This window comes from Melospiza georgiana, chromosome 1, assembly GCF_028018845.1.
Source record: "Melospiza georgiana isolate bMelGeo1 chromosome 1, bMelGeo1.pri, whole genome shotgun sequence".
NCBI lineage: Eukaryota > Metazoa > Chordata > Aves > Passeriformes > Passerellidae > Melospiza > Melospiza georgiana.
The window spans coordinates 28225332-28246569 of NC_080430.1; the positions used below are offsets into that span (position 1 = coordinate 28225332).

Consider the following 21238-nt stretch of genomic DNA (forward strand, 5'->3'; position numbering starts at 1 on the left):
ATTTCTTTCACTTTTTGGACTCTTCTCTTTGAAGAAATGCAAATGTTTTTATTTAGACAAGAATCCAGAAAGAAACAAATAATATTTGCTATACAAGATTTTCACAGACATTTCAGTCCCATGATTTAGCCTAAGAACTGCATGGTATTAGTTCTCCATCCTAAATTTTGCTGCCAAGATACAGACTATTGTTTTTTCAATGTGTAAATATTCTTTCTTTGGCACTAACTTTGTATTACTTGCATGGGCAGAGTTGCCCTGAGTCTCGTATTACTTTTAAGGTATAGCTCTCCTGGTAAGTGCAAGGTACTTACGGGTGTTACACCTTTGTCCTCTCCATCCTGAAGGACAAGAGCAAATGTTTGGGCCTACACATCTTCCTCCATTCATACACCTTGGCTCACAGACACCTTAAAATCAAAAACATCTGCTGTTAAACATATTTAACTGACTACACAGTAATTTATTGTTTATTTTTGGATCACAGGAAGATTTTAAGACTGGCTTACTTTTTTCACATCTTCTGCCTGTGTACCCATCAGGACAAGTACAGACATTATTTCTCATGCAATGACCACCATTCTTACAAGGAGGGCTGCAGACAGCTAAAAGGTACAAACAGGAGGAAAAGGCTGTAGTTTGCATTTTGACTTAGTGATATACTTTTGGAAAATTAGAGTGCAACACTAAGATTCTGACAGCTTGTACAATCAGGACATTCAGTACTATCAGGCCTGCCTTGTAAAAATCATATTAATGTGGTTTGGTGTAAAAATCAATAGTAAAGACAAAATTACATAAAAAGGAGTCAAGGCTGGCAACTGTTTGTGTACAAAAGTAACCAGACTACACATAACATACAATGGAATGGGATGAAAGCTGCTTAAATGTTGAGTGCAATACAAGAATAATTTTGAGTCTTCATTCTCCTTGGACAGTTGTTGAATCCACCATACAATCTAAAAAATAATGTAATCTCTGTTTTACACCACTTCTCAGGTACATAATTTGATTGTTATTTTTGTGTCTTAATGTTTTTTCCCAGATTTCCTCATAGTGTCAACTAAGGAGTGGGGAGAAGAAAAAAAGAAAATATTACCATTCTGACAGTGGGCACCAAAGAATCCATGTGGACACAGGCAAACATCTGGCTTAGTACAGGAACCACCATTGAGACACACAGGATTACACATTGCTGCGGAAATAGGGTCAGGAAGAGTGGGAAGCATGACATCCAAATATAGTCTATAAAATATGTGTTTCTGTTTCAAGAACTGGAATTAAACACCTAAGATAACTGCAGGTAACATGATTCCCATAGAGTCCTTACCCCAAATTAAAGGATCAGCATAAGACTTCCTAGAGGTGCTGCTGGCAGCAGAACTAACAAGCAGAGACTCAGGGCAGTGTGGAGGCCCTGCACAGAGAGCAGCTGCCCACTGCTGCCACCCAAGCCATGCAGTTCTGAATTTCAAACAATGGGAGGTCCCTTGGACACTCTCCCATGGAAGCTGCAGGGGTGTTACCTGTGCTGCAGGTAGGTCCATACCAGCCAGGTTTACACTGGCAGGTGTCTGGAGTGAGACATTCGCCACCATTTTCACAGTGCCTGTTGCAAACCACTGCCATTCAAGAAGGTGGAAAAAACATAAGGCAGGGAGGAGACAGGGGATAGGAGGACAAGAAAGAGATACATCACAAATTATTCTCAATTTTTTTTTCAGCTCTTTCCCAAAAATTAACACTTGAAGTAACAGAGAATTCCTACCTGAAGAAGAATTGCTCAACAGAGTAATCTAGTCTCAAAACCCATAATAGCAAACATAGATGACAAAGGTAAACAAAATGTTTTTCCATGCAAATATCCATGATCTGGTTATATTTAGTGTTAAAAACATAGACACTTAAATAAAAAATTCCAAACCAAATGAGAAATGCAGTCCTGAGACAAATGGACTGTGTTACGTGATGCAAGAGCAGCTGCGTGCACACAGGAATATGAGACTGACAAGCAAAGACATTAAAATATCATGTCTGGGGAAAACCATGAATCACTTCTTCAGGAAAACATCTCATTCTCTTTAGTACTCCTTCACAAAGAGCAGCATTTTTTTGTCAGAATTGAAATTAGAACAGGAAAAACTGAAAACCAAAAGTCCTGGGATTTGAGGAGGAGACAAAGGATTTTCTGAATTCAGGGTCAATAAAGCAATAGTACATTCAGGTGAACAATATATAAACAGCATGTCTAAATTTGGATTCTCTGAAGGATACAAATTACCCATATAAAATCTATCCAAAATTTGGAGTTGCCAAATTGCAGCATGCATGATTTGATATGTCAAAGACAATTTATGTGAGACAAAGTAATTCCAATCTTTCAGCTATGATCACAGCAAATTTTTCAATTTTCAAGCCAGGTAAAAGGAAAAAAGACACCATAATGTGGTTCTGAATTCAATTTTCCTGTATTCCAGTCCTTCTGACACACCAGCTTCTGAATGTACCCCAGTATCTAATCAATCTAAGCTAATAGTAGTTAAAAAGCTGTCAGGACATATGAAACAGCTGCATGTTTTTCTGAAGGTAATATCACATACACAATGTACTCATTTTTTTCATGTTTGTGAACAATAAAATATAAACTATTTACAGCTTTTATAGTGCATTATGTTCTCACAGTTATGTGCAAATATTGCCTGATGTTTAAAAAGCCCAGGTATAGGCACCTTCAAAGAGGCACAAGTATTATGTCATTTGCTAGCATTAGACAGAAGGCATAAAAAATTTAAACCATAATTTTCTTTCTTGCTCCTGAAGAACAGGAAAAATACTGTATTTAAAAAAATATGTGTATTTTTATCTTGTTCTCTTTTGCTTACTTGTATCACATCTTGGTCCCACAAAACCATATGGGCAGGTGCAGAGATTTCTGGCCAAGCAGGTGCCTCCATTTTGACACGGTGGTTTACAATGTGCTGCAGATACAGAATTAAGTTCAAGGAATTGCCTCTAGAAAGATACATGGACTGGTTATGCTTTATAAAAAATGAAATGTTAGTAACTGCCAGTGAGCAAAAAACTGGAAATAAAATAAGGAGATATATGCAATGCCTTTTGACAGGAGTAAGTAACATGAACAACTTCACTTCAGCAGTACAGTCCCAACATCGGTGGTTACCTTGAATAAAAGAAAGCTGACACAATTTCCAGACAGTGCTTCCCACTCTTCAGGAGTGTTTAGCTTAAAGGCAACTACATTCACTGGTGAACTGCTCTACTTAATGTGAAAGCTAAATTTAGGAATATCCAATCATAAGCAACATTTACAGTGTGCATCAAGAAAATCAGGACATACACCAAAATGTAACTCAAGAGCTCTGTTAAAGTGACAGTAAAATGAACACACCTTCATGCTGTCAGAACAGTCATGGGAGCTGTTCACAGCATCCTTTGGGTAGTTAGGGATTTAAAAGCAAAGACTGCTATATTTACCTTCCTCACAGGTGGAGCCACTGTATCCAGGTAAACACTCACAGATGTTTGGCTTAATGCACTTCCCATGGTTTTTGCAATCAGGCCTGCATAGAGCTGTAAAAAAAAAAAAAAACAGCAACACTCTGTAAATCATTAATTTGTGCCTATGCGTTACCACAGGCAAAATTAACATGCCATACTCACCAGCCTGACAGTTATGACCAGCATAACCAGGCTTGCATTTACAAATATTGGGTGCCACACACTCCATATTTTTGCCACATGGTTGTCTACATCTTGCTGAAAGGCAAAGAAGAAAACAAAGAAAGGAATAAGGAAAATGAAAGTGGCATTTCAGCACATTGTGTCTTGCCTAATGTAGTGAACAGATCACAGAGAATCCATGATGTCTCTGCCCATAAATGCAGAGTCTAAGACACATCAGGTATTTTTAAGTGCATCCATACAACTAAAAGCCTGTAGGCTATGCCAATATTAATAATGAAAATGAGAAAATTCAATATACCACAATTTCCACTGATAATACAGTAACAATATACTTGCAAATTATAAAGACATCTCAAGATTCTTTTCTTCAAAGCATTTAAGTACAATAATTTGCACTACCTCTGCAAGTGAAGCCATCTCCATAATACCCATAAGGACAACGACCACACTTGACACTTCCATCCTGCCTTGGCTCACAGGGCACACCAGGAAAACAGGGTAAATCAGTACAGGTCACTGCTTTAGGAATCACTGCTTCACTCAATTCTTCAGGATGCATTTCTGGTGGGACAGTGACTTCCACAAGGGTAAAAGGTAAATTACTTGCTTGATGCTTAGCTAAAAGGTGCAGAACTCTTTGAGGATTTCCACCTCTGAATGCTTTGTTTGGCGAAGAATGTCCTTTGCTTATATTTGCTCTGTTGCTAGGGGAAGTCTTCCTGCTGCTCTCAAAATAGCTGAAGGCCTCAGCCTGTGCCCTTGTTTTCTTCTCAGGTGATACAGCACGGCTCCTTGAAGATGCAGCCTTTGCAGCAGGTACTGAAGAACTGTTTTCCACATCAGCAAGGTGACCACTGATGGTGCTTAGAGCATGAGCAATGTTCCCAGTAACAACAGGTTGTACAGAAGCACTTCTCTGAGAATCAGGTGTCTTCCAGGCCGTGATTGTTTTTACTGTGGAGGCTGGTAGTGTGCTGCTACTGACCATTTCTGTAGAAATAAATCTCTTTGGGACATCTGCAGAACTGGGAATATAACCTGACACACTTAAAACCTTCTCAAAGGATGATGGCTGAAAACCTACAGTATGTTAGAAAGAAAGGGGGGAGAAGTATGGGAATACCATCAGACTTTTTTCCCTTTGAGGGTAGGGAATGTTTTCTGAACAGATAAACATACAGCCCATCCATTCTGTACTTCAGGAAATCTCTCCCTGTGCTATGTCAGAATGTAAGTATGCAGTAGAGAGACTGGGAGAATTAGAGAAGATCAAGGTATTCTGATTACAACCTCTCCTGCCCTTACCATGGCCTTTTCTTGGCTGGAAGATAAGGATGAGGCATGATTTATAGGAGCAGAGATTTTCCCATATTATGTCGATAAACAGATTTACTGTCAGCAGATTATCAGCTCCATATATTGCTTTCAACTAGGTAACTGAAAGAATTCAAAGAAAAGATATTGCATATGGTTCATCAGTGTGTCTAAGCACTAGAAGCAGAGATAAAACCACATGTATGTAGATGTTTATACATACTGATGCACCATGGACAATATTATAGGGGAATAAGCCATTAACTCATAGCACAAGCATTACCATGTTCTATTCTTCAAGCTTTTTAATCAACTTTGTTGGAACCCTGGATGCTGAGAATTTCTGTGCCTTTCAGTACAGAAAGTTTAAAATTCTCAGCATTTTTAGTAGTGGCATGTTTCAACTGTTTAATAAACATCAGATACTGACTCAGTCTCCTCATTCAAGAGAGCACAAAACAAATGATAAATTCTTCATATTCTGCCCAGGGAAAGTGTGTGGTTTGTGCAAAGAAGTACAGCACTGTAATCCCAGACTGGTGGAATACTGCATATGGGGTTTTAGCATTATGGGGCAGTGGAGGAATGAAACTCTAACCTATTTATAACTGGAAAATGGTTTTAAAAAGGTTAAACTTTACTGAATCATCCTCAAGTGTGGTTTCCCACTGCTGAAAAGCAAACCATTTTGCAGCTGATGAAGAATTATCCAGCCCTAGCAATGCAGTGAGAGTTTTCCTTCCCCCCAAAAATGACTCAGAGACATAGGAAAAAGACACAAGACCTTCCTACAGAGAAACCCCCGCAGGCACAGACCTGGAAATGCCAGCAACAGCACTTAGAGAATTTCAGAATAAAGACATTCACTTGCCATATCCTTCACCTCTCCTCTGAGTTGAAGTAGGAAAATGGCATTCAACATAATGCCATAAACTTTTGTTTATCTCATATAACAGATGTCCCTATCCCCATGTTACCTATTTTATGTCAGTGGTTGGTCACTAAAACAAAAGGCAACTGTAAGAGTGTCATACATCACACTGTTAATAAAATCATTTGACTGACCCAGGGGATTTGTTGATATTGACATTTCAGTCTCATTTTTCAGATCAGAATACAACCCCAGTAATTAATATTAATGTGTCAATCTGAAAAATAAAGTGAATAGCATAAAACTGACTAGAACCTTTATCTGCCAGCTATATTCTTATCAGCATGCGAATCAGAAATTCCATTTTCTTCAGGAAAAAAAATCACCTTTATTCTCTCCAACTTCTCCTGTGGAATCCTTCCATACAACATCAGTGCCATCAAAGCTTTCTGAAAAGATGTGAAGGCACATTAGCAGTGCACAGAAGTAGCTCCATTTTTTAAAATTCAAATAAATTACAAACAGAGTTAAAATTTCATTACATAAAAACAACTAAAAATTCAGAAAGTAGATAAAATTTTAAAAATATTCATTAAAAGTTTTTTGGCAGAGTATTTTAAAAATACAAGTTATTCAGAAATTCCATGTAAATAAACGTTTGGCAACTGCCTTGGCTTGGGTAAACAGTTCTATGCTAATCAAGCTAATAAAAATACATTTTTTCAATAACCATTTTATTAATAATTTCTCAGATTATGAAAATAATGACAAAAAATACCAAAATTTTTCACTCTATTGTTCTACTCTGATGTAAAAGAATGAGGATGTGTTTTGTATCTGTTTTTTCTATGCTAGAGAGAGTTTTACAGCTGTGTTGACCCAGTACAGTCCAACATTGCCATCAGCAGAGACAGAGCCCTGCTTTGCTGACTACTGAAAAGAGTTCTAAGTTATTGCTAGAAACACGAAGCACAATCAAAGATGTTTTATCTGAATGACAGTAAGACAATACCATTCTTCTGAAAATCAAATAGTTTTACCATGACATGACTTCCCATCTCCTTGAAGATTATTTGGGCATGGACCACAATAGTAAGAACCAAAAGTATTGAAACAAAATACTCCAGGGAAGCAAGGACTGGATGCACATTCATCTACATCCTCTTGACAATTTTTACCTGTATTGAAACACAGATTTAAATTTTCTTTAAAATATTGTGTCACTAGACTTTGATGGTGCATATAAAAGTGCAATGTATGCAAGTGCTGAGAAAAAAAAAGTGCAACCATTCATTTCAGCACATCTAATAAGAACAGCTGATAAGGTTTGTTATTCACATTTTTCCTCTCATATCAAGCACTTTGCTTATTGTAGAATATGGAGAAGATGGGCTGTGGGGACTACATGCTTATCTGCAGGAGGAATCTCCTGTGTTTCCCTGTGTTGATGAATTTACCTTTGCAGAGGGAACAATGCAAATTAGCTTTCATAATGAACTAAAATAAACAACTATTATATTCATGCAAGAAAAATCTTGAAGTATATCATATATCTGTATCACAAGATCATAAAGTTTCTTCATAACACTAAACTTACAACAGTAACTTACTTACAGCGAAAAATTTAAAAAAATATTTTACACATAAAATTAAAAACTCCTATTTATCACTAAACATGATAAATGCATAGAAATAAAGCAGCAATTTACCTTGAAGTTCATGTGGACATTCACAGTAATAGCTGTTTATTCCATCCACACATCTGCCAATACCACACTGGTTAAGTTTACAGTCATCAGTATTCACTTGACAGAGATCACCTTCAAATCCAGCCACACACACACAAAGATATCTTCCACTTCCAGGTGGGAAATTAATGTTTGTCACACATGAGCCATTATTTAGGCAATCACATGATTTTACACTGACCTACAAGACATGCCAAATAAGACAGTTTTCTTTTTTTTTAATGAACTAGCAATGAGTTCTGAAAATAGATAACTTAGGTGTCTTGTTAGTAAGTGTCATTTTACTGCAATATTCATTACCTCTATTTCTACCTTGGTTGTTGCATTGCAGTCATCTGTCAAAGAAAATGTTAATTTGTGGACATTCATTGACACAGCTTTCCATGAAAGGAGACCTGATGGGGAAAGACTGGCACCTTCTGGACCAGAATCCAATGTGAAATGAATAGCAGAGCCCTCTGGATCTGAAGCCAAAAACTGATATAAAAAATCTTCTCCATAAAATGTCTGTAGCATACCCTGAAAAGTTTCAAGCACTGGAGGCTGGTTACCTGTAACAAAGGAGATATTTTCCTCCTCTAAGGAAAAGTTGCAATATACTTATAAAAATTAAAAGGAACATATCTTTCTACTAAAGAAACTCCACATACTTATTTCTCTAAAAATTCTGATGTCATTTGAGGGCACAGGAAAAACACTTGATATTTTCAATGCTAGCCAGTGAATGCTGTCAGCAAGAATTCACCCACTGTGGCAAAAAACATGAAGGAAGAAGAAGGCGTAACCAGTGTCAGCTGCTAAACTCCCTCATTTCTAACATCATCCTCCTTGCAGAAAGAGGTTGTGCTCCTTAGGTTTGGAGTGTTGCCTCTGGTTTTCGTTCTTGTCTCATTTCTGACTGTGGCTGTATTGAATTCCAGTCCATAACATGGTTATAACATGGAAATCCACTGACTCCCTCTCTGCTGGATGAGTTTCATTTCATTCCTTCTATTCACATCACATCCTTTTAGAACAGTTATATCTACCTTGGCTTTCACTACAAGTTTGAACTGGGACAAGATTCACCAGGACAGGCAGCAGAAGTCCCATTCAGACAGGACCTTTCCTAATCAAGGCAGAGTCTTGAGTTCATGAGCCTTTCACTCATGAAGACACTGATAGGATGGTTGTATTTGTGCTGTTATAGGCTGGGGTTGGCAGGACAGGCTGGATGGCCAGTATGAAAACTCCAAGAAACATTCCATTTGGTGAAGGGACCAAGTTGATGTGGATATCCAAAGACTGATATCTGCACCAAAAGAGCTACAACTTCTATGTTGGAACTTTGTACTACAGAAAAGGAAAATGAAAAATTTAGACTTAAGTTTTCCCTTCATAGTATGGTTTCTAACTGGACTGGAGTACAGCAGCCTTAGATGTACTTAGATTTAGGCAATGTATCTATGCCATCAATGTAAATGGTGCCCAGATATTAATGTCTAAATAAATATGACATGTCATTTAATTTAATTTGGGATCTCCAGTTGTTTGCCATCAGAATAATTTGTTGAAAAATACCTGTTACACCTGTATGTTGAAGACAAATATATATGGGTGTAGCTGTGTTAAATATCAAGACTCCAAAGCATTAATTAGACTGAAAGTTGTTAATCTTCATTAGTTCTTTGTAATTGCTACAGCAGAAGAGTTAGGGAAAGTAAATTAAAATATTACATATATGGTCTGGAAACAACAACATAATTTTCAGAAACTAATAGAAATGTCAAAACACTTACCTAGTTAAACTTAAAGCATCACTATTACCATAAATTTAAAAACTTCACAGATTTTTGACTATTTGGTATTAAAAAATAACCATTTAGAACTTACTTTCAACAACTGACCAAGTTAACTTTGATAAGTCAGGTCTGCACAGTAAGCAAGGGCTGGTTGGATTTGTGTCTCCTTCACCGTAACAGAGTCCATCTATGTTGCATGTTTTCTCCTTTCAGAGAAATGAAAATGCAATTCATTAATGGTTTTGGTTATCAAACTGGCTATGAATTTGTAAGTATCAAATAAAATCTAATCATTCTGCACTTCTATTAAACAACTAAGCTTGGTTTTAAATCTAAACAACTGATAGCAAGTTAGGTTTTACTTGGTAATTACATGAAGAACTTTTGGTTTGATTTTTTACATTTAAAATTGCCTCATCCCAGCTTCTCTTTCTATGCACTGATAATCCCTGCTGGAAACAAGAACAGGTATGTTCTGCTAATTTTTCTAGACTTTTTTCAGCCTAAAAAATTGCATACTTTCATAATAGAGAGTAGTGAAACACATACCTTTAACATACATAACCCAGATTCTTGTGGTTCGCATGTCTGACAGGCTCCATCATACAATATCATTGTTTCAGAGTTGCTATAAACAAATCCATCATTAGAAACCTGCAAGGTGAGCAGTAAAAATTGATTAACTGGTACAGGTATTGATAGACCCACCTGGTCTGCTAGCATGAGCTTCCATTCATTAATAGACACCCACGTGCAGGTGTCTAAACCCTCACAAAAATCATCAGAAATCTAATCAAATCTGCCAAGGAGTCTAGGCAGATGTCAGTATGTAAGGTAAATTGAATTGTGTGTAGGCTGTATTGACCTTATTGACTCCATCTGTATGAGAGCTCCAATATCTGCTCACAGGGATTTGTACATGTGGCTGAGCTCAACTCAGTTCTACCAAAGATGGATCCAAGGTCATTTGAAATACTCTAGGATAACTACTTGGCCTTTAACTTCTGCTCTTGAAGAATGCGTCTCTCTGCAGGCCCTAGCTGTATCTACCAGTACCCTTGCAGGACAACACTGTCAAACAATACTTGACACTTAAGTTTAGGTGACAAGATTGAGACCCCAAGTTAAGCAAGCTGACTTCTCCCTTTAGTACCATTAAATAAAGGATAATATCTATGTGATGTATTTTCATCTTAATAGGAATATCTGTAAGTAAATATTTGAAATTTCTGAGAGTACCTTTATTTGCCATCTGGCAATGGGTTTGTCATCAATCACATCCATGACATCAGACTGCTGACCATCACTTGGTAACTGGCATTCAACAGTCCTGGCATTTTGGAAGGCAGCTGGCACAGTTAGAGGTTCTCCAGGAATCCACTGTCTATCACTATACTGAATGTTAAGACAGAAAATTTGTTTTTTCACTGAAATACATCACAAAAACATTTTTACCAGAGAAAAACTCCCCATGTATTGCACAGTGTTTGAACCAGTCTAATGTGCCTGGATTAGAATGCAGTGGCAAATATTGCATGACAGTATTTGCACACACAGATTTTTACCTAATCCTGCTACTGTGGAGGAGCAGGCAGAGAAGCCTGTCCTGATGCACGGCCCTCTGGCACTGCATTGCCAAGGACAAACAGCCCTCCCAGCTGGAAGGGAACAGGAGGGTGAAGCAGTGGGTGATCCTCAAACACGCTGATCTGACGTGCAAGTGCCTCTGCTCCCATGCCAGGACAGGCTTTAGTCAAAGGAGCAGATGAGGGCTTTGGCAGGGCTCAGGAATCATTCTGGGTCCCGGGGCAATACTGGCAGTTGGCCATTTAGCCCTTGTATGAGCCAAGAGGTTGTTCAATGGAACAAGACACCATTGATTTTTATTGACACTCACAGACTTTTCTTCTAAACTGCTGCGAGGACAGAGCATCTAAGGATCCATCTTGAGAGCTCAAGATAACAGAATAAGGATGATAATACTATTTGTCTGAAGCATTGATGTGGAAGTAGGGTTAAGCATATGGAAAATAAATAAAATGACATGGAACTAAGACTCCAGGCCGACTAAGAATCAAGAGAACAGCAAGTAAAAAGGATTTTGAGCTTGAGTAGTTTTTACTGAGCTTGCATTTTTTTACTTACTGGAACCAATCAAAACATTTAGTCAATCTGAATCTTCACATGAAGAGCCATCTGTGATAAAGGCCTTGCCTTTTTTTTTTTTAGCAGAAAAAAGAACACTTTTGCTAAAAAGACGTATGTGCTGCTTCTGTTCCAGCCACTCATTGTTTTCTTTCACCCTATACTCATTTAATAAATTAACAGCAAAGGTAAGTATAAAAGCTAAATATTTCTAAACATGTAATTTTGAGTACATTTAGTACTGTAACCTTTGAAATGTGATACTGTCTACTTCTTCAGAAACCTTTTGTTACTAGCTGGAGACAAGTTCAGATAATTTTTTCAGAAACAGTTTAACCTTTCAAAAAACCAATTAAAAAGCCTTCAGATCTGTAAGAATTCTAGCTCATAAGGTTCATGGAAACTAGAGTTCAATGTAAACCAGAAGGAAATAAAACTGTATTTTTGTTTTGCAGAGATTAAACATACTCTTATCCTTTACCGTTAAATTCTCTATCTCTGTAATCATAGGTTCCTAGCCATTTCCTACCCAAACCTGTATCATATATCTACCCTAAACTGGGTAAGATAGCCCATGAACAATAGATTTGATTTAACATTTCAAAAGTGAAAATACTGAAATCAAAAAGAAATTCTAAATTCTGTCAACATGCCTCTTCTACAAAATTTTGATCATTTAAGTTCAATCTCAAAATATGTGCAGTTCTATACTGTTGCAAGTTCACTGACATTTCCTTAAATTAACTATTTCTCCAGCCAGAAAAAATAAAAAACAGTACCCCAAACTTCCTTTCTTTTGTATTCTCAAGGAAAAAAATCACAGCTTTCTCCTCAACTACAGCTAACAGCAGTAAAATGGCTCTTGTCAGTGAGAAGATCATCATTAAAAGTGACTAATTAGGAAGTTTTTGTGTTGGGAGCCAAATAACAGCATCACCAAGACAGATTTCACAATATCTTGCCATGAGTTAAAACTGAGACATTTCAAACTGTGATAAGTGAACTCCCAATAATTGTCTTACTGGAAGCTTGGTACAAAAATCTTTTAATATAAGGGGAGCATAAACCTACTCTCGACAATCATTTCAAGCCAACTTGAGTGGATATATGTTGAGTTTAAGAAAAATCTATAACCAGCCTTGCCTAATCTGTCAAAATAAATTCAGCATCTGCTGGAAATAGCTAAGGAAAACTATTGTCTCAGGAACCCATTGAATGGTTCCCCTTTTGCCAGCTCTCACCCCTTCCATCATCACACCAATAAATTACAGTTTTACTTTTAGGTTTTTTTTTCTCATATCTAACATGACATAAAAACTTGTATGCTGACCATTTATTCCAGGCTACAACTTGTAAATTCCTTATATATTTACCTTGATTTTTTTTAAAGAATGAGCAACAACAGCCTCTCCACACAAATTCCCCTTAAGTTTACAGTGAAACATTTTTTAATCTCCTGTTCAAACCTGAGATGTATCATTAAATACCCATGGTATTCTACCTCTGGGAAATGGACAACATATCAAAAATGCCTTTATCTTTTCCTAATAGATTTATTATGTTTATAAAAGGCTATTTCAAGCATTAGATTTGAGACAGAAATCTAGTAATGGCTTTAACCTTGCTGTCCTTTTTCAAAGACGTGGTACTTCAATTCCTCTCCATAAGCACTTAAAAATACAACGATGTGCTGGTTGTTACTAATAGGGCTGCCCTTGCCCTCTTCTGATGGATAGCTGCTGTGGGCTGTTATCTCCCTCCCAGCTGCTGAACATTCCCATTATGTTTTGTATTTCTCTTATCATGGAGGAAATGGCAATCTTGCAAAGCACTTGCTGCAAAGTGCTGAGTGCCTTTGCTTTTAGCTTCCACTAAACCATTGGGCTGTGCCCATGTCAATGAATAATATCTTGACATTTTGTCCCTTGTTCTCTAGGAAGTTTAAAATGTAATTGTCACTATTCAGGGAGACCTACTTGCAATTTGATGATTTCACATTTCAGGTTCAATGAGTCCCTGAAGCCATGTCCAAACACTCTCACAGATGTGCAGTCATACTGTCGGATATTGCACAGCCCAGCATTCTCCAGCTCTGTAATTTCTGGAGCCTGGTCTTGGAAGCAGAGATTAGACAATAAATGCTAGTATGAGAACTCACTCATATGCATTTACATTATGCAGTATGTTTATTTTTCTATCCAACCATGAAAATTATGTAAACAAGAAGATCTGAGATCAGCTGAAAGGAAGCATAAAGACTTTATATTGTTACACTGAAACTTTAAATTTAAAGCTAGGCTTCTGTCTTCTCTTGGAATCTCAGTATTAGGAAGCAGAGAAATTTCAACTGGTAACAAATGCATGTGAATACATGTTTTGATTTCTCAACTATGGTTCTTTACATCAGACTTCCAGAATAAAATTGAAATGAAACTAAGGCCTTAGAAATAGGAACTGGAAAGGAGGCATTTATGCAATAATTTATATAGGGATTATTTTTTATTAAAAACTAAAAACTATAAAAAAAAAAGAGGAAATTATTTCAGGATATAAAATGACAGATCAGAACACTCAAAAGCAGTTTTTATGAGGCAAAACCATCTTATTCCTCTTGAAGTCAAATATTTGTTATTCTGTTCTCTCTTTCTCTATTTGTTCTTAAGTAAGTCATTAAAACAAAAACATGATTGCAAACCAAAATATTTACAGGTTTTATGGAGCTCTGACTTCAGTAGTACTGTTCCTATTTTTCCAGTGTAATTGTTCAACTGAATTTTTAGTGAATATCTTACCTACTGAAAATGAAACAAACCCTGCCCAGCACTATTTGTTACAGCTCTTTTTTCTTCGCTACCAATTCTGCTCCCATCCCATCTAACAGCTTACAGAGATGTAACATCACTGAAGACAAAAACATCCCACTGAGATTTAATAAGCAGGATCACATAAACTATAAAAAACTAAGGGAGTGATGAATGTGGCATATTTTCCCTGAAGGAGACAGCATGTGGAAACACTGACAGTCTCTTGGGGCTACACTCTGCATGGCAAAGTCACTTTTTTAATCTGACCTATTAGAAACTAAGCTCAGTTTTTGGCCTTGGAAACAAGAAGGCTGAATGCAAAATAATTACAGCTGTAGTAAACTGTAACTAAACAACTGAGAACCCTTGCCTATGTACAAAAGCAGAAGAGAAAGAGTGCAAAAAAAAATACACTTTGCACAAACACTGAGAATATTATTGAAGTAAATGTGATTTCCCCTCCCTTACCAGACAGCATGCTGCAGTCATATGAGCTGTAGCCCTGAAAACATGCACAGCCCCATTCTGTACATTCTCCATTGCCACTGCAGAGACTGGGACACTTCAGAGCAGTAAGCAGGCTCTCAACTGACTCCTCAAGTTCCTCTGGGCTGCAATTTATTTCTTCTAAAATTCTTTTCTCACATTCATTCTCCAGCAGAGCTAAGGAGGCTTCTGCCCAGCTGAGGTCATCTTTCAGCAGCAGATCTTTAAGGCACATATCGATGGCATCCCCTGTCCGGCGGCCAAGGAGGGCACCACAGGACCTGCCTATGCTGGAATTAGCTATTGCCTGCTGGCACAGGAGCAGAGCACTAGATTCAGTAAGCCCTGAAGGGGTGGGCCAAGAAGGAAGGAGATTTTCATCTGTGTCAGTGGCATGGTCCTCTGGGAAAAAATAACTATATCCCTCTAAATCTGTTTGGCTGAGGCTTTGGAAGACAAATACTGGATGGTATTCATAATAATTCTGGCGTTTCCCTCTACTTGTAGCAGATTGAGTTTTGTGAAAATGACTGCTGTAATAGTGAGAATTTCTCCTAATGTCTAAGCTTGAACTTCCCTCTCTTTCTATACCAGTATTTCGCTCTGAGGTGGTAGAGAGACGTGAGTTTAATAGTGATGTTTTGTGAAGTTTGGTTTGATTATTCTGCCTCTGCAGAAGTGTAGTTGAATCCATTTCATGTGTAGATGAACGTTTCTTTAAGCCCCTGACAAGATCAGCAGGACCAAGATACTCAGCAGTGACATCCAGTCCTGGTATCAAAGAAAGAAATCTACCATTTTCACTTTCTTTACAAGCCAGAGGTTCTGACTGAGTAACTGTCTCCAGATTGGTTGCTGGTTGGTGTAATCCAGTATCTTCAAGTGTACAGTCACAGAAGAACACTTTTCTAGAAGATGTTAACAAAGCAGGTGTCTTGTCAAACAAGCTCTCCCCTGGTAAAATCCTAGTGAGGAAAGGAAAAAGTGAAACTGTATCATCTGAACTATTTTCTTTGTGTTACTAAAGTATAAACTTTTTTTGTTCTTTGTTGTTTCATACTTCTACAGCATGTCTGCATCACAGTTATATTTAAACACCAGTTAAAACACAAAACCTCAACAGTAACTTATAAAAGAATTGAGATGAGTGGATACTTTCTGTACACCTTGGTGCTTTGTTCCAAACCTAATCAAACTAATCTTACATCATAGTGCTTAAATACTTTTTTTGGCAATACAGTTTAAATTTTCTCTTAAATTAATTATGGAATGTAATTATGACATTCTAATATCAACTTAAAAACATAAGCAGAGTCTTATTATTTATTTTTGATAAGGTTTTAAGAGTGTTAAGGAAAGGTAGAACCAAAAATGGTGGCATTTGATTCATCAACAGAAGCATTTTTTTACCTCCATTCCTTAATGAAAGAAAAAGGAATATTAGCATGGTTTGGGATTTCCATGCCACTTGCAGTGTGATAGTCATTCTCTGCATTTCCATCAAAGGTGCCACAGAGTCCCACTGTATGTCTGTAATCTGAACTGGGTGCCCTAAGTGTTAGGCTCATCCCCCATTCACTCACATCAGCACGAACAAAAGCTCCAGAAGAAAACAAAACCTAAAATGAGATTGAAGATAGCCTCATGAGAAACTTGCTTTTTCATTTTACCTATTCTGTAAGCAATTATTTACCACTTACTGTTACTTTTCTTCCTAGGTAGGATTCAGTGATTCTGACATTGCTTCCTGTTGTGTCTCTGTTTATTACAGACAAGTGTGGCTGTGATTCATGAAGCTGACCACTGCACATGTCAAATGCAATTATATCACTTCCTTCCCTAGCAACAAAGCCACAGTTGCAGGACGCTGGGTAGTGAAGACTTCCACAGTCCCACTGGCGAACATGAACCTCAAAATCTCGAGATGTACTCTTATAGAGAACAAATGTTCCTGTTTTAGAATTGTCATAGGCTCTGGAATCAAAAGAACAGCACATGATATCACTTTGGTTGTGAACTAACAGTATCACTACATGTCAACAACTCTATTTTCAAGCAGATTTCTATCATTTGGTGAACACTGATACTGAAACTCCTTTTCCCAAATCAGAAAAACCACTACAGCTCACAGAGCACAACACAGCTTTATCCTGAGCAAATGCCATCATATCTTCCTCTGAGCAGCTCTAAAATGAAAAAACAAATCTTATTTTTACAGCAGAAAAGAAGGATCATGAGTGGAATATATGTAGATAATGGCTGTGAATGGAAACAGAAGCATGAAGCTACTGCTATTCTTTGATTCTAACAGTGCATATGGAGGGTACTTCTCAAGCTTTGTGTGTCTACAATGGTACACCTATGCAGCAAGAGCAATAAGATGCACAGCAGTGTGCATGTGGGGGCAGCTGCTGAAAACTGCACAAGTACCCTTGACAAAATGATTTAGAAAGTCACATCATTTTAAAAAGGTCTGCTTTATTAAGATGGAGATGGGGAGTGCTTATTCCCAATGATCATTTAAGATGAAAACCATAAATAGCAACTTGCTTTTTTTCCTTAGGGTTAGCCATCTGTCCCCTGAAGCAAGGTTAAAATAGCCAATTTAATGATTCAGCAGCAAAAAATAGAAAAAAAAAACCAGAAAGAAAACCCCCAAACTTTTGCTGTAAGTTTAATAGCCTCTTGGCTATAAATGGCATTTGACAGTTGATTGTAGCCTGTCAATTTGCTTTGTGTATAATGGAGCAGCAGACAAACTGCAGATGGCTGCACTACTGGGACTGCATCGGATTGTCCATAATTCAGTAGGTAATTTGTTTCTTCAGTTTGTAAAATAAAGTAGCAACATAATTTATCCTTAAAAAAGAGAGCTCTTTCTCTGCAGCATCATGCTTACAGACAGATCACACTGCAGTAAAACACTGCTTCATGAGAAAGCTTGATCACAATGCATCCATGGTTACAATGCCCAGTTAAGACATCCCTAAAACTTCTACTGAAGGAGAAACTGCAAGATTAGGATAAGCCCATTGACTTTACTAGTAGTAGTAGTCAAAGTTCTTTTAGAGAACCAATCACAACTTTTATTTCCCTTTCTGTTATCATGTGTGGGTTGAACATCCTTTTTTGGAGGCAGCATATCCTCGCCTTCTCACCCTGCTGCTTGAAATGTGCTTCTGCTGAACAAAGAACACAGAACTCCCAGGTGTGGAGCCCATGTTAGTTCAGACATCCTTTGTGAATCAGAAATACCTTGTAGGAAAGAAGCACACCAAAACCAGCTGTGGCTACAAAAGCTGTTTTCATTTCAAAATCCTTTTTGGCCAGTGATGTGCAAGTGACAGCAGTCAATAAGTTGCTTTCAATGCCACTAATAAATGCAGCAAAATGCTACACAGACAGCAGACAGCTTCTAGTAATTTGATCCTTACAAGGATTCTGATACTGACACACAAAAATAGGGAAACATCTTTGCATTAAAAGTTTTCTTTACTCAATCATTTTATGATGGTTCATATTTAATATATGAACATTTCTATTTTTTGCAGTCAACAGACTCTACAGCTACCACTCCTCTTATCCATTTGCTTCATTCACTTGCCACAACCCCAAAACTTGCTTTTAGAAATGCAAATATTACAAACCTCATCATGACAGGCAAGATTTTACCAACTAAAGCACATTAATCCTTATTGTCAAAAAAAAATTGTCAATCACTCAGTGCAATTGCAGGAAACTACAGCTTACTTGTATCACCTGCACAGATTTAGAACAAATATAGAGATAATTAAAGAAACAGAACACACTCTCCAAAACCCACCCAAAAATACTCCCAACACACTTAAAATTAAGAACAGCAAGCCAATAATTACCTTCCATCAAAAGTAATTATATGAGGGTCAGTAAATGAGTAACAGTAGGCAGTGGGTAGATCCTTAACCGTAATCTTCAAAACAAAGGAAAAAAAAGAAAACATGTCAGGTTAGGAAATAAATGCACTCAGCTACATTATTTGTGATAGTAGTTTACATTCCAATAAGTATATTATATTATACTTTTAATCAATCTTAGTAGTTACTTCAATATTAAAATGTAAGACAAAAAATTCAAATGAGAATTTCAAGGAAAAACAAAGCGCTTAAAAATTTTGGTGTGACTCAGCAAGTCACAAGCTTTTGAAATAAAAGCTTCACTAACACCAGCAACACTTCTGGACAGATTACAGATCTTAACACAAGGATTTTCAACCTGTGTGCTTTCTGGAACATAGCCATTCCACAGGAAATTCTCACTGGATACAGGTTTGACTGCAATTCTGGTAATCCTGTCTCCATCCTGCATGAAGTCTGTCACAGCACTGAAATAAATTACAGCTTGACTACAGATTCCATCATTGCAGGATTTCTGGAGAAGATCCACATGACAAGAAGAAAGAGCCAAGTTTAGACCTAACTGCTCTTTACCTGTTTTAAAGAAAATATATCATTAGTGAGTTCCTTCTCTAAGTAAGTCACATTCTCCATACTACATATGGAGATACTAACTAATGTAGATACTAACTTATTTACAGACACTTTCATAAATTAAAATAATTATGCATTTTTCTTGGGTTTAGTTTGGTCATGCAAAAAACCTCCTATCTACCTCTTCATATACACACCCGAGACAATGTTTTTGCATTCCCCAGTTTGACAGACAAATGGAAATCATGATAGGCTTGATAATATGAAAAAAAAAAGGTTGTCTGCATAGGCAAGGCTCCTCCTGGTTCACAGGATTTGTGTTTGAGAAAATATTACAGAAAATGGCTATAAGAGTAAAAAATAATGACTTCATGACTGCATATATAATACTTGCAATGCAACACGTACACAAAATTACCTGAATTATAAACTTTATAAGTATTACAGTATTCTATTCAAGTTAAAGAATGTAGCTCTGATATCAATGTCTACCAAAACACCTGCAAACTTCAACAAGTATTTTTTTTCATATTTTGCAGCAGCATCAATCAGAGACTGAATACTTCAACATTTTAGAAAGTATTTTACAGTGTAACCACTTCTCTGAAGAAGGAAACCAGCACAGTATTTATAAAAAAATATACAAAAATAAATATACAAAATGTAACAAAATCAGGGTAATACTTACCTTCATCAACACTGTTTAATGTTAATGAGATTTTGCAGTCACTTTTTAGCTGGCTAAATTCAGGACAAGGAATAGGAATGCTACTTTCTATTGTCAGTCTATATTCCTTCCCATCTTCTGATATATTGTATGTTTCTGGATGTATCTAGCACAGAAGAAATTGTGTTTAAAATGCAATCTTTGTGAGTAAACTGCAGCACTGCTTCCTAATCAGCTAGGAGTGCTTATTTACATGGGCTGAGGAGCAGCAGCATAATGAGGAGAAGATGCAGACACAGCAGCCACAGTCTTGAAGAGTTGGGTAAAGGGGCAAGTGCTTTTCGACAAATTTAAGCCCACCTCAGCTGACAACAGGGTCAATTAATTCACAGTTTATACGTTTTAAGTGCTTTCTAGTCAGAAGACTGACTGCTCTAGCAATACTCAAAAATTCCTACCACATCAAGTTTTTACAAAGTTACCTTAATTCCAGCAAAAAATTCCTTGCTCTCAACTGAAGAGCTTTGTATATCTGGCTTCTCCATGAAAAAAGAAGAACTGCTACAGTAGACCTGTAGGGTAAAAGCAGAATAAAAAAATATATTTTTGATATGAAGTGGTCACATGAAATCAAAACTTTGCCATCATGGTCAGTTCAATGATTCATCATGGCCAGTCTTCTGGTTGCACCATAAGGTACCAGTTGCCACTGGTAAAAGGTAAATACTACTAAAGAAAAAAAGCAGAAACAGACTGAGCATCCTAGGACCTTTTCCTGGCATATTCTATCATTGGTGCAGAGATATATTCAACTAATGGCTGCACACAAATCATATTCAATGAATACCTTAAAAATCTTTTCTGGAGCATTTCTACAATTAATGATATCTATGAAAATGTATTTTACACTTGTTTACAAGTTATTCACTACTCTTTGTTTGTATTTCATAGCTTTTGCTTTTTAATTTTATTTAGTGACCATCAGATCTTAGATTGTATTTTTCCTGATGTTATAGACCTGGATAATCTTCTTCAGGATGAGGAATTCAGTGTGGCTTCCCTCCATGAAACCAGTTTCATGCTACTAGACACTGTGATTTTGCTTTGGTTTGGTGTTTGTTTTGGCATTTGTTTTTATTTTGCTGTATCCATTTTGAGATGTGTTGACCATATATGCAGTATTTCTGATCCTGAAAAAAAAAATTGATTCATAGCAGCAGGAGATAGCTTATGATTGTGCCTTTCCTTTTG

General features: G+C 37.0%; 1 protein-coding gene across 1 annotated transcript in view; it reads right to left on the minus strand.

Annotated features, from left to right (window-relative positions):
- Window positions 1–21238, minus strand: part of VWDE (von Willebrand factor D and EGF domains) — a 29822-nt gene that overhangs the window by 2842 nt on the left and 5742 nt on the right. Inside the window, exons 5-27 of the mRNA XM_058034818.1 lie at window positions 20470–20559; window positions 20009–20153; window positions 19106–19320; window positions 18730–18803; window positions 16555–16828; window positions 16265–16473; window positions 14837–15819; window positions 13541–13677; window positions 10659–10814; window positions 9969–10073; window positions 9511–9625; window positions 7939–8189; window positions 7600–7819; window positions 6931–7068; window positions 6277–6339; window positions 4105–4785; window positions 3682–3777; window positions 3496–3591; window positions 2883–2978; window positions 1527–1622; window positions 1100–1195; window positions 510–605; window positions 315–410 (exon numbers count right to left, since the gene is read on the minus strand). Coding sequence (XP_057890801.1) covers window positions 315–410; window positions 510–605; window positions 1100–1195; window positions 1527–1622; window positions 2883–2978; window positions 3496–3591; window positions 3682–3777; window positions 4105–4785; window positions 6277–6339; window positions 6931–7068; window positions 7600–7819; window positions 7939–8189; window positions 9511–9625; window positions 9969–10073; window positions 10659–10814; window positions 13541–13677; window positions 14837–15819; window positions 16265–16473; window positions 16555–16828; window positions 18730–18803; window positions 19106–19320; window positions 20009–20153; window positions 20470–20559 — 4528 coding nt within the window. The remainder of the gene's footprint in view (window positions 1–314; window positions 411–509; window positions 606–1099; window positions 1196–1526; window positions 1623–2882; window positions 2979–3495; window positions 3592–3681; window positions 3778–4104; window positions 4786–6276; window positions 6340–6930; window positions 7069–7599; window positions 7820–7938; window positions 8190–9510; window positions 9626–9968; window positions 10074–10658; window positions 10815–13540; window positions 13678–14836; window positions 15820–16264; window positions 16474–16554; window positions 16829–18729; window positions 18804–19105; window positions 19321–20008; window positions 20154–20469; window positions 20560–21238) is intronic.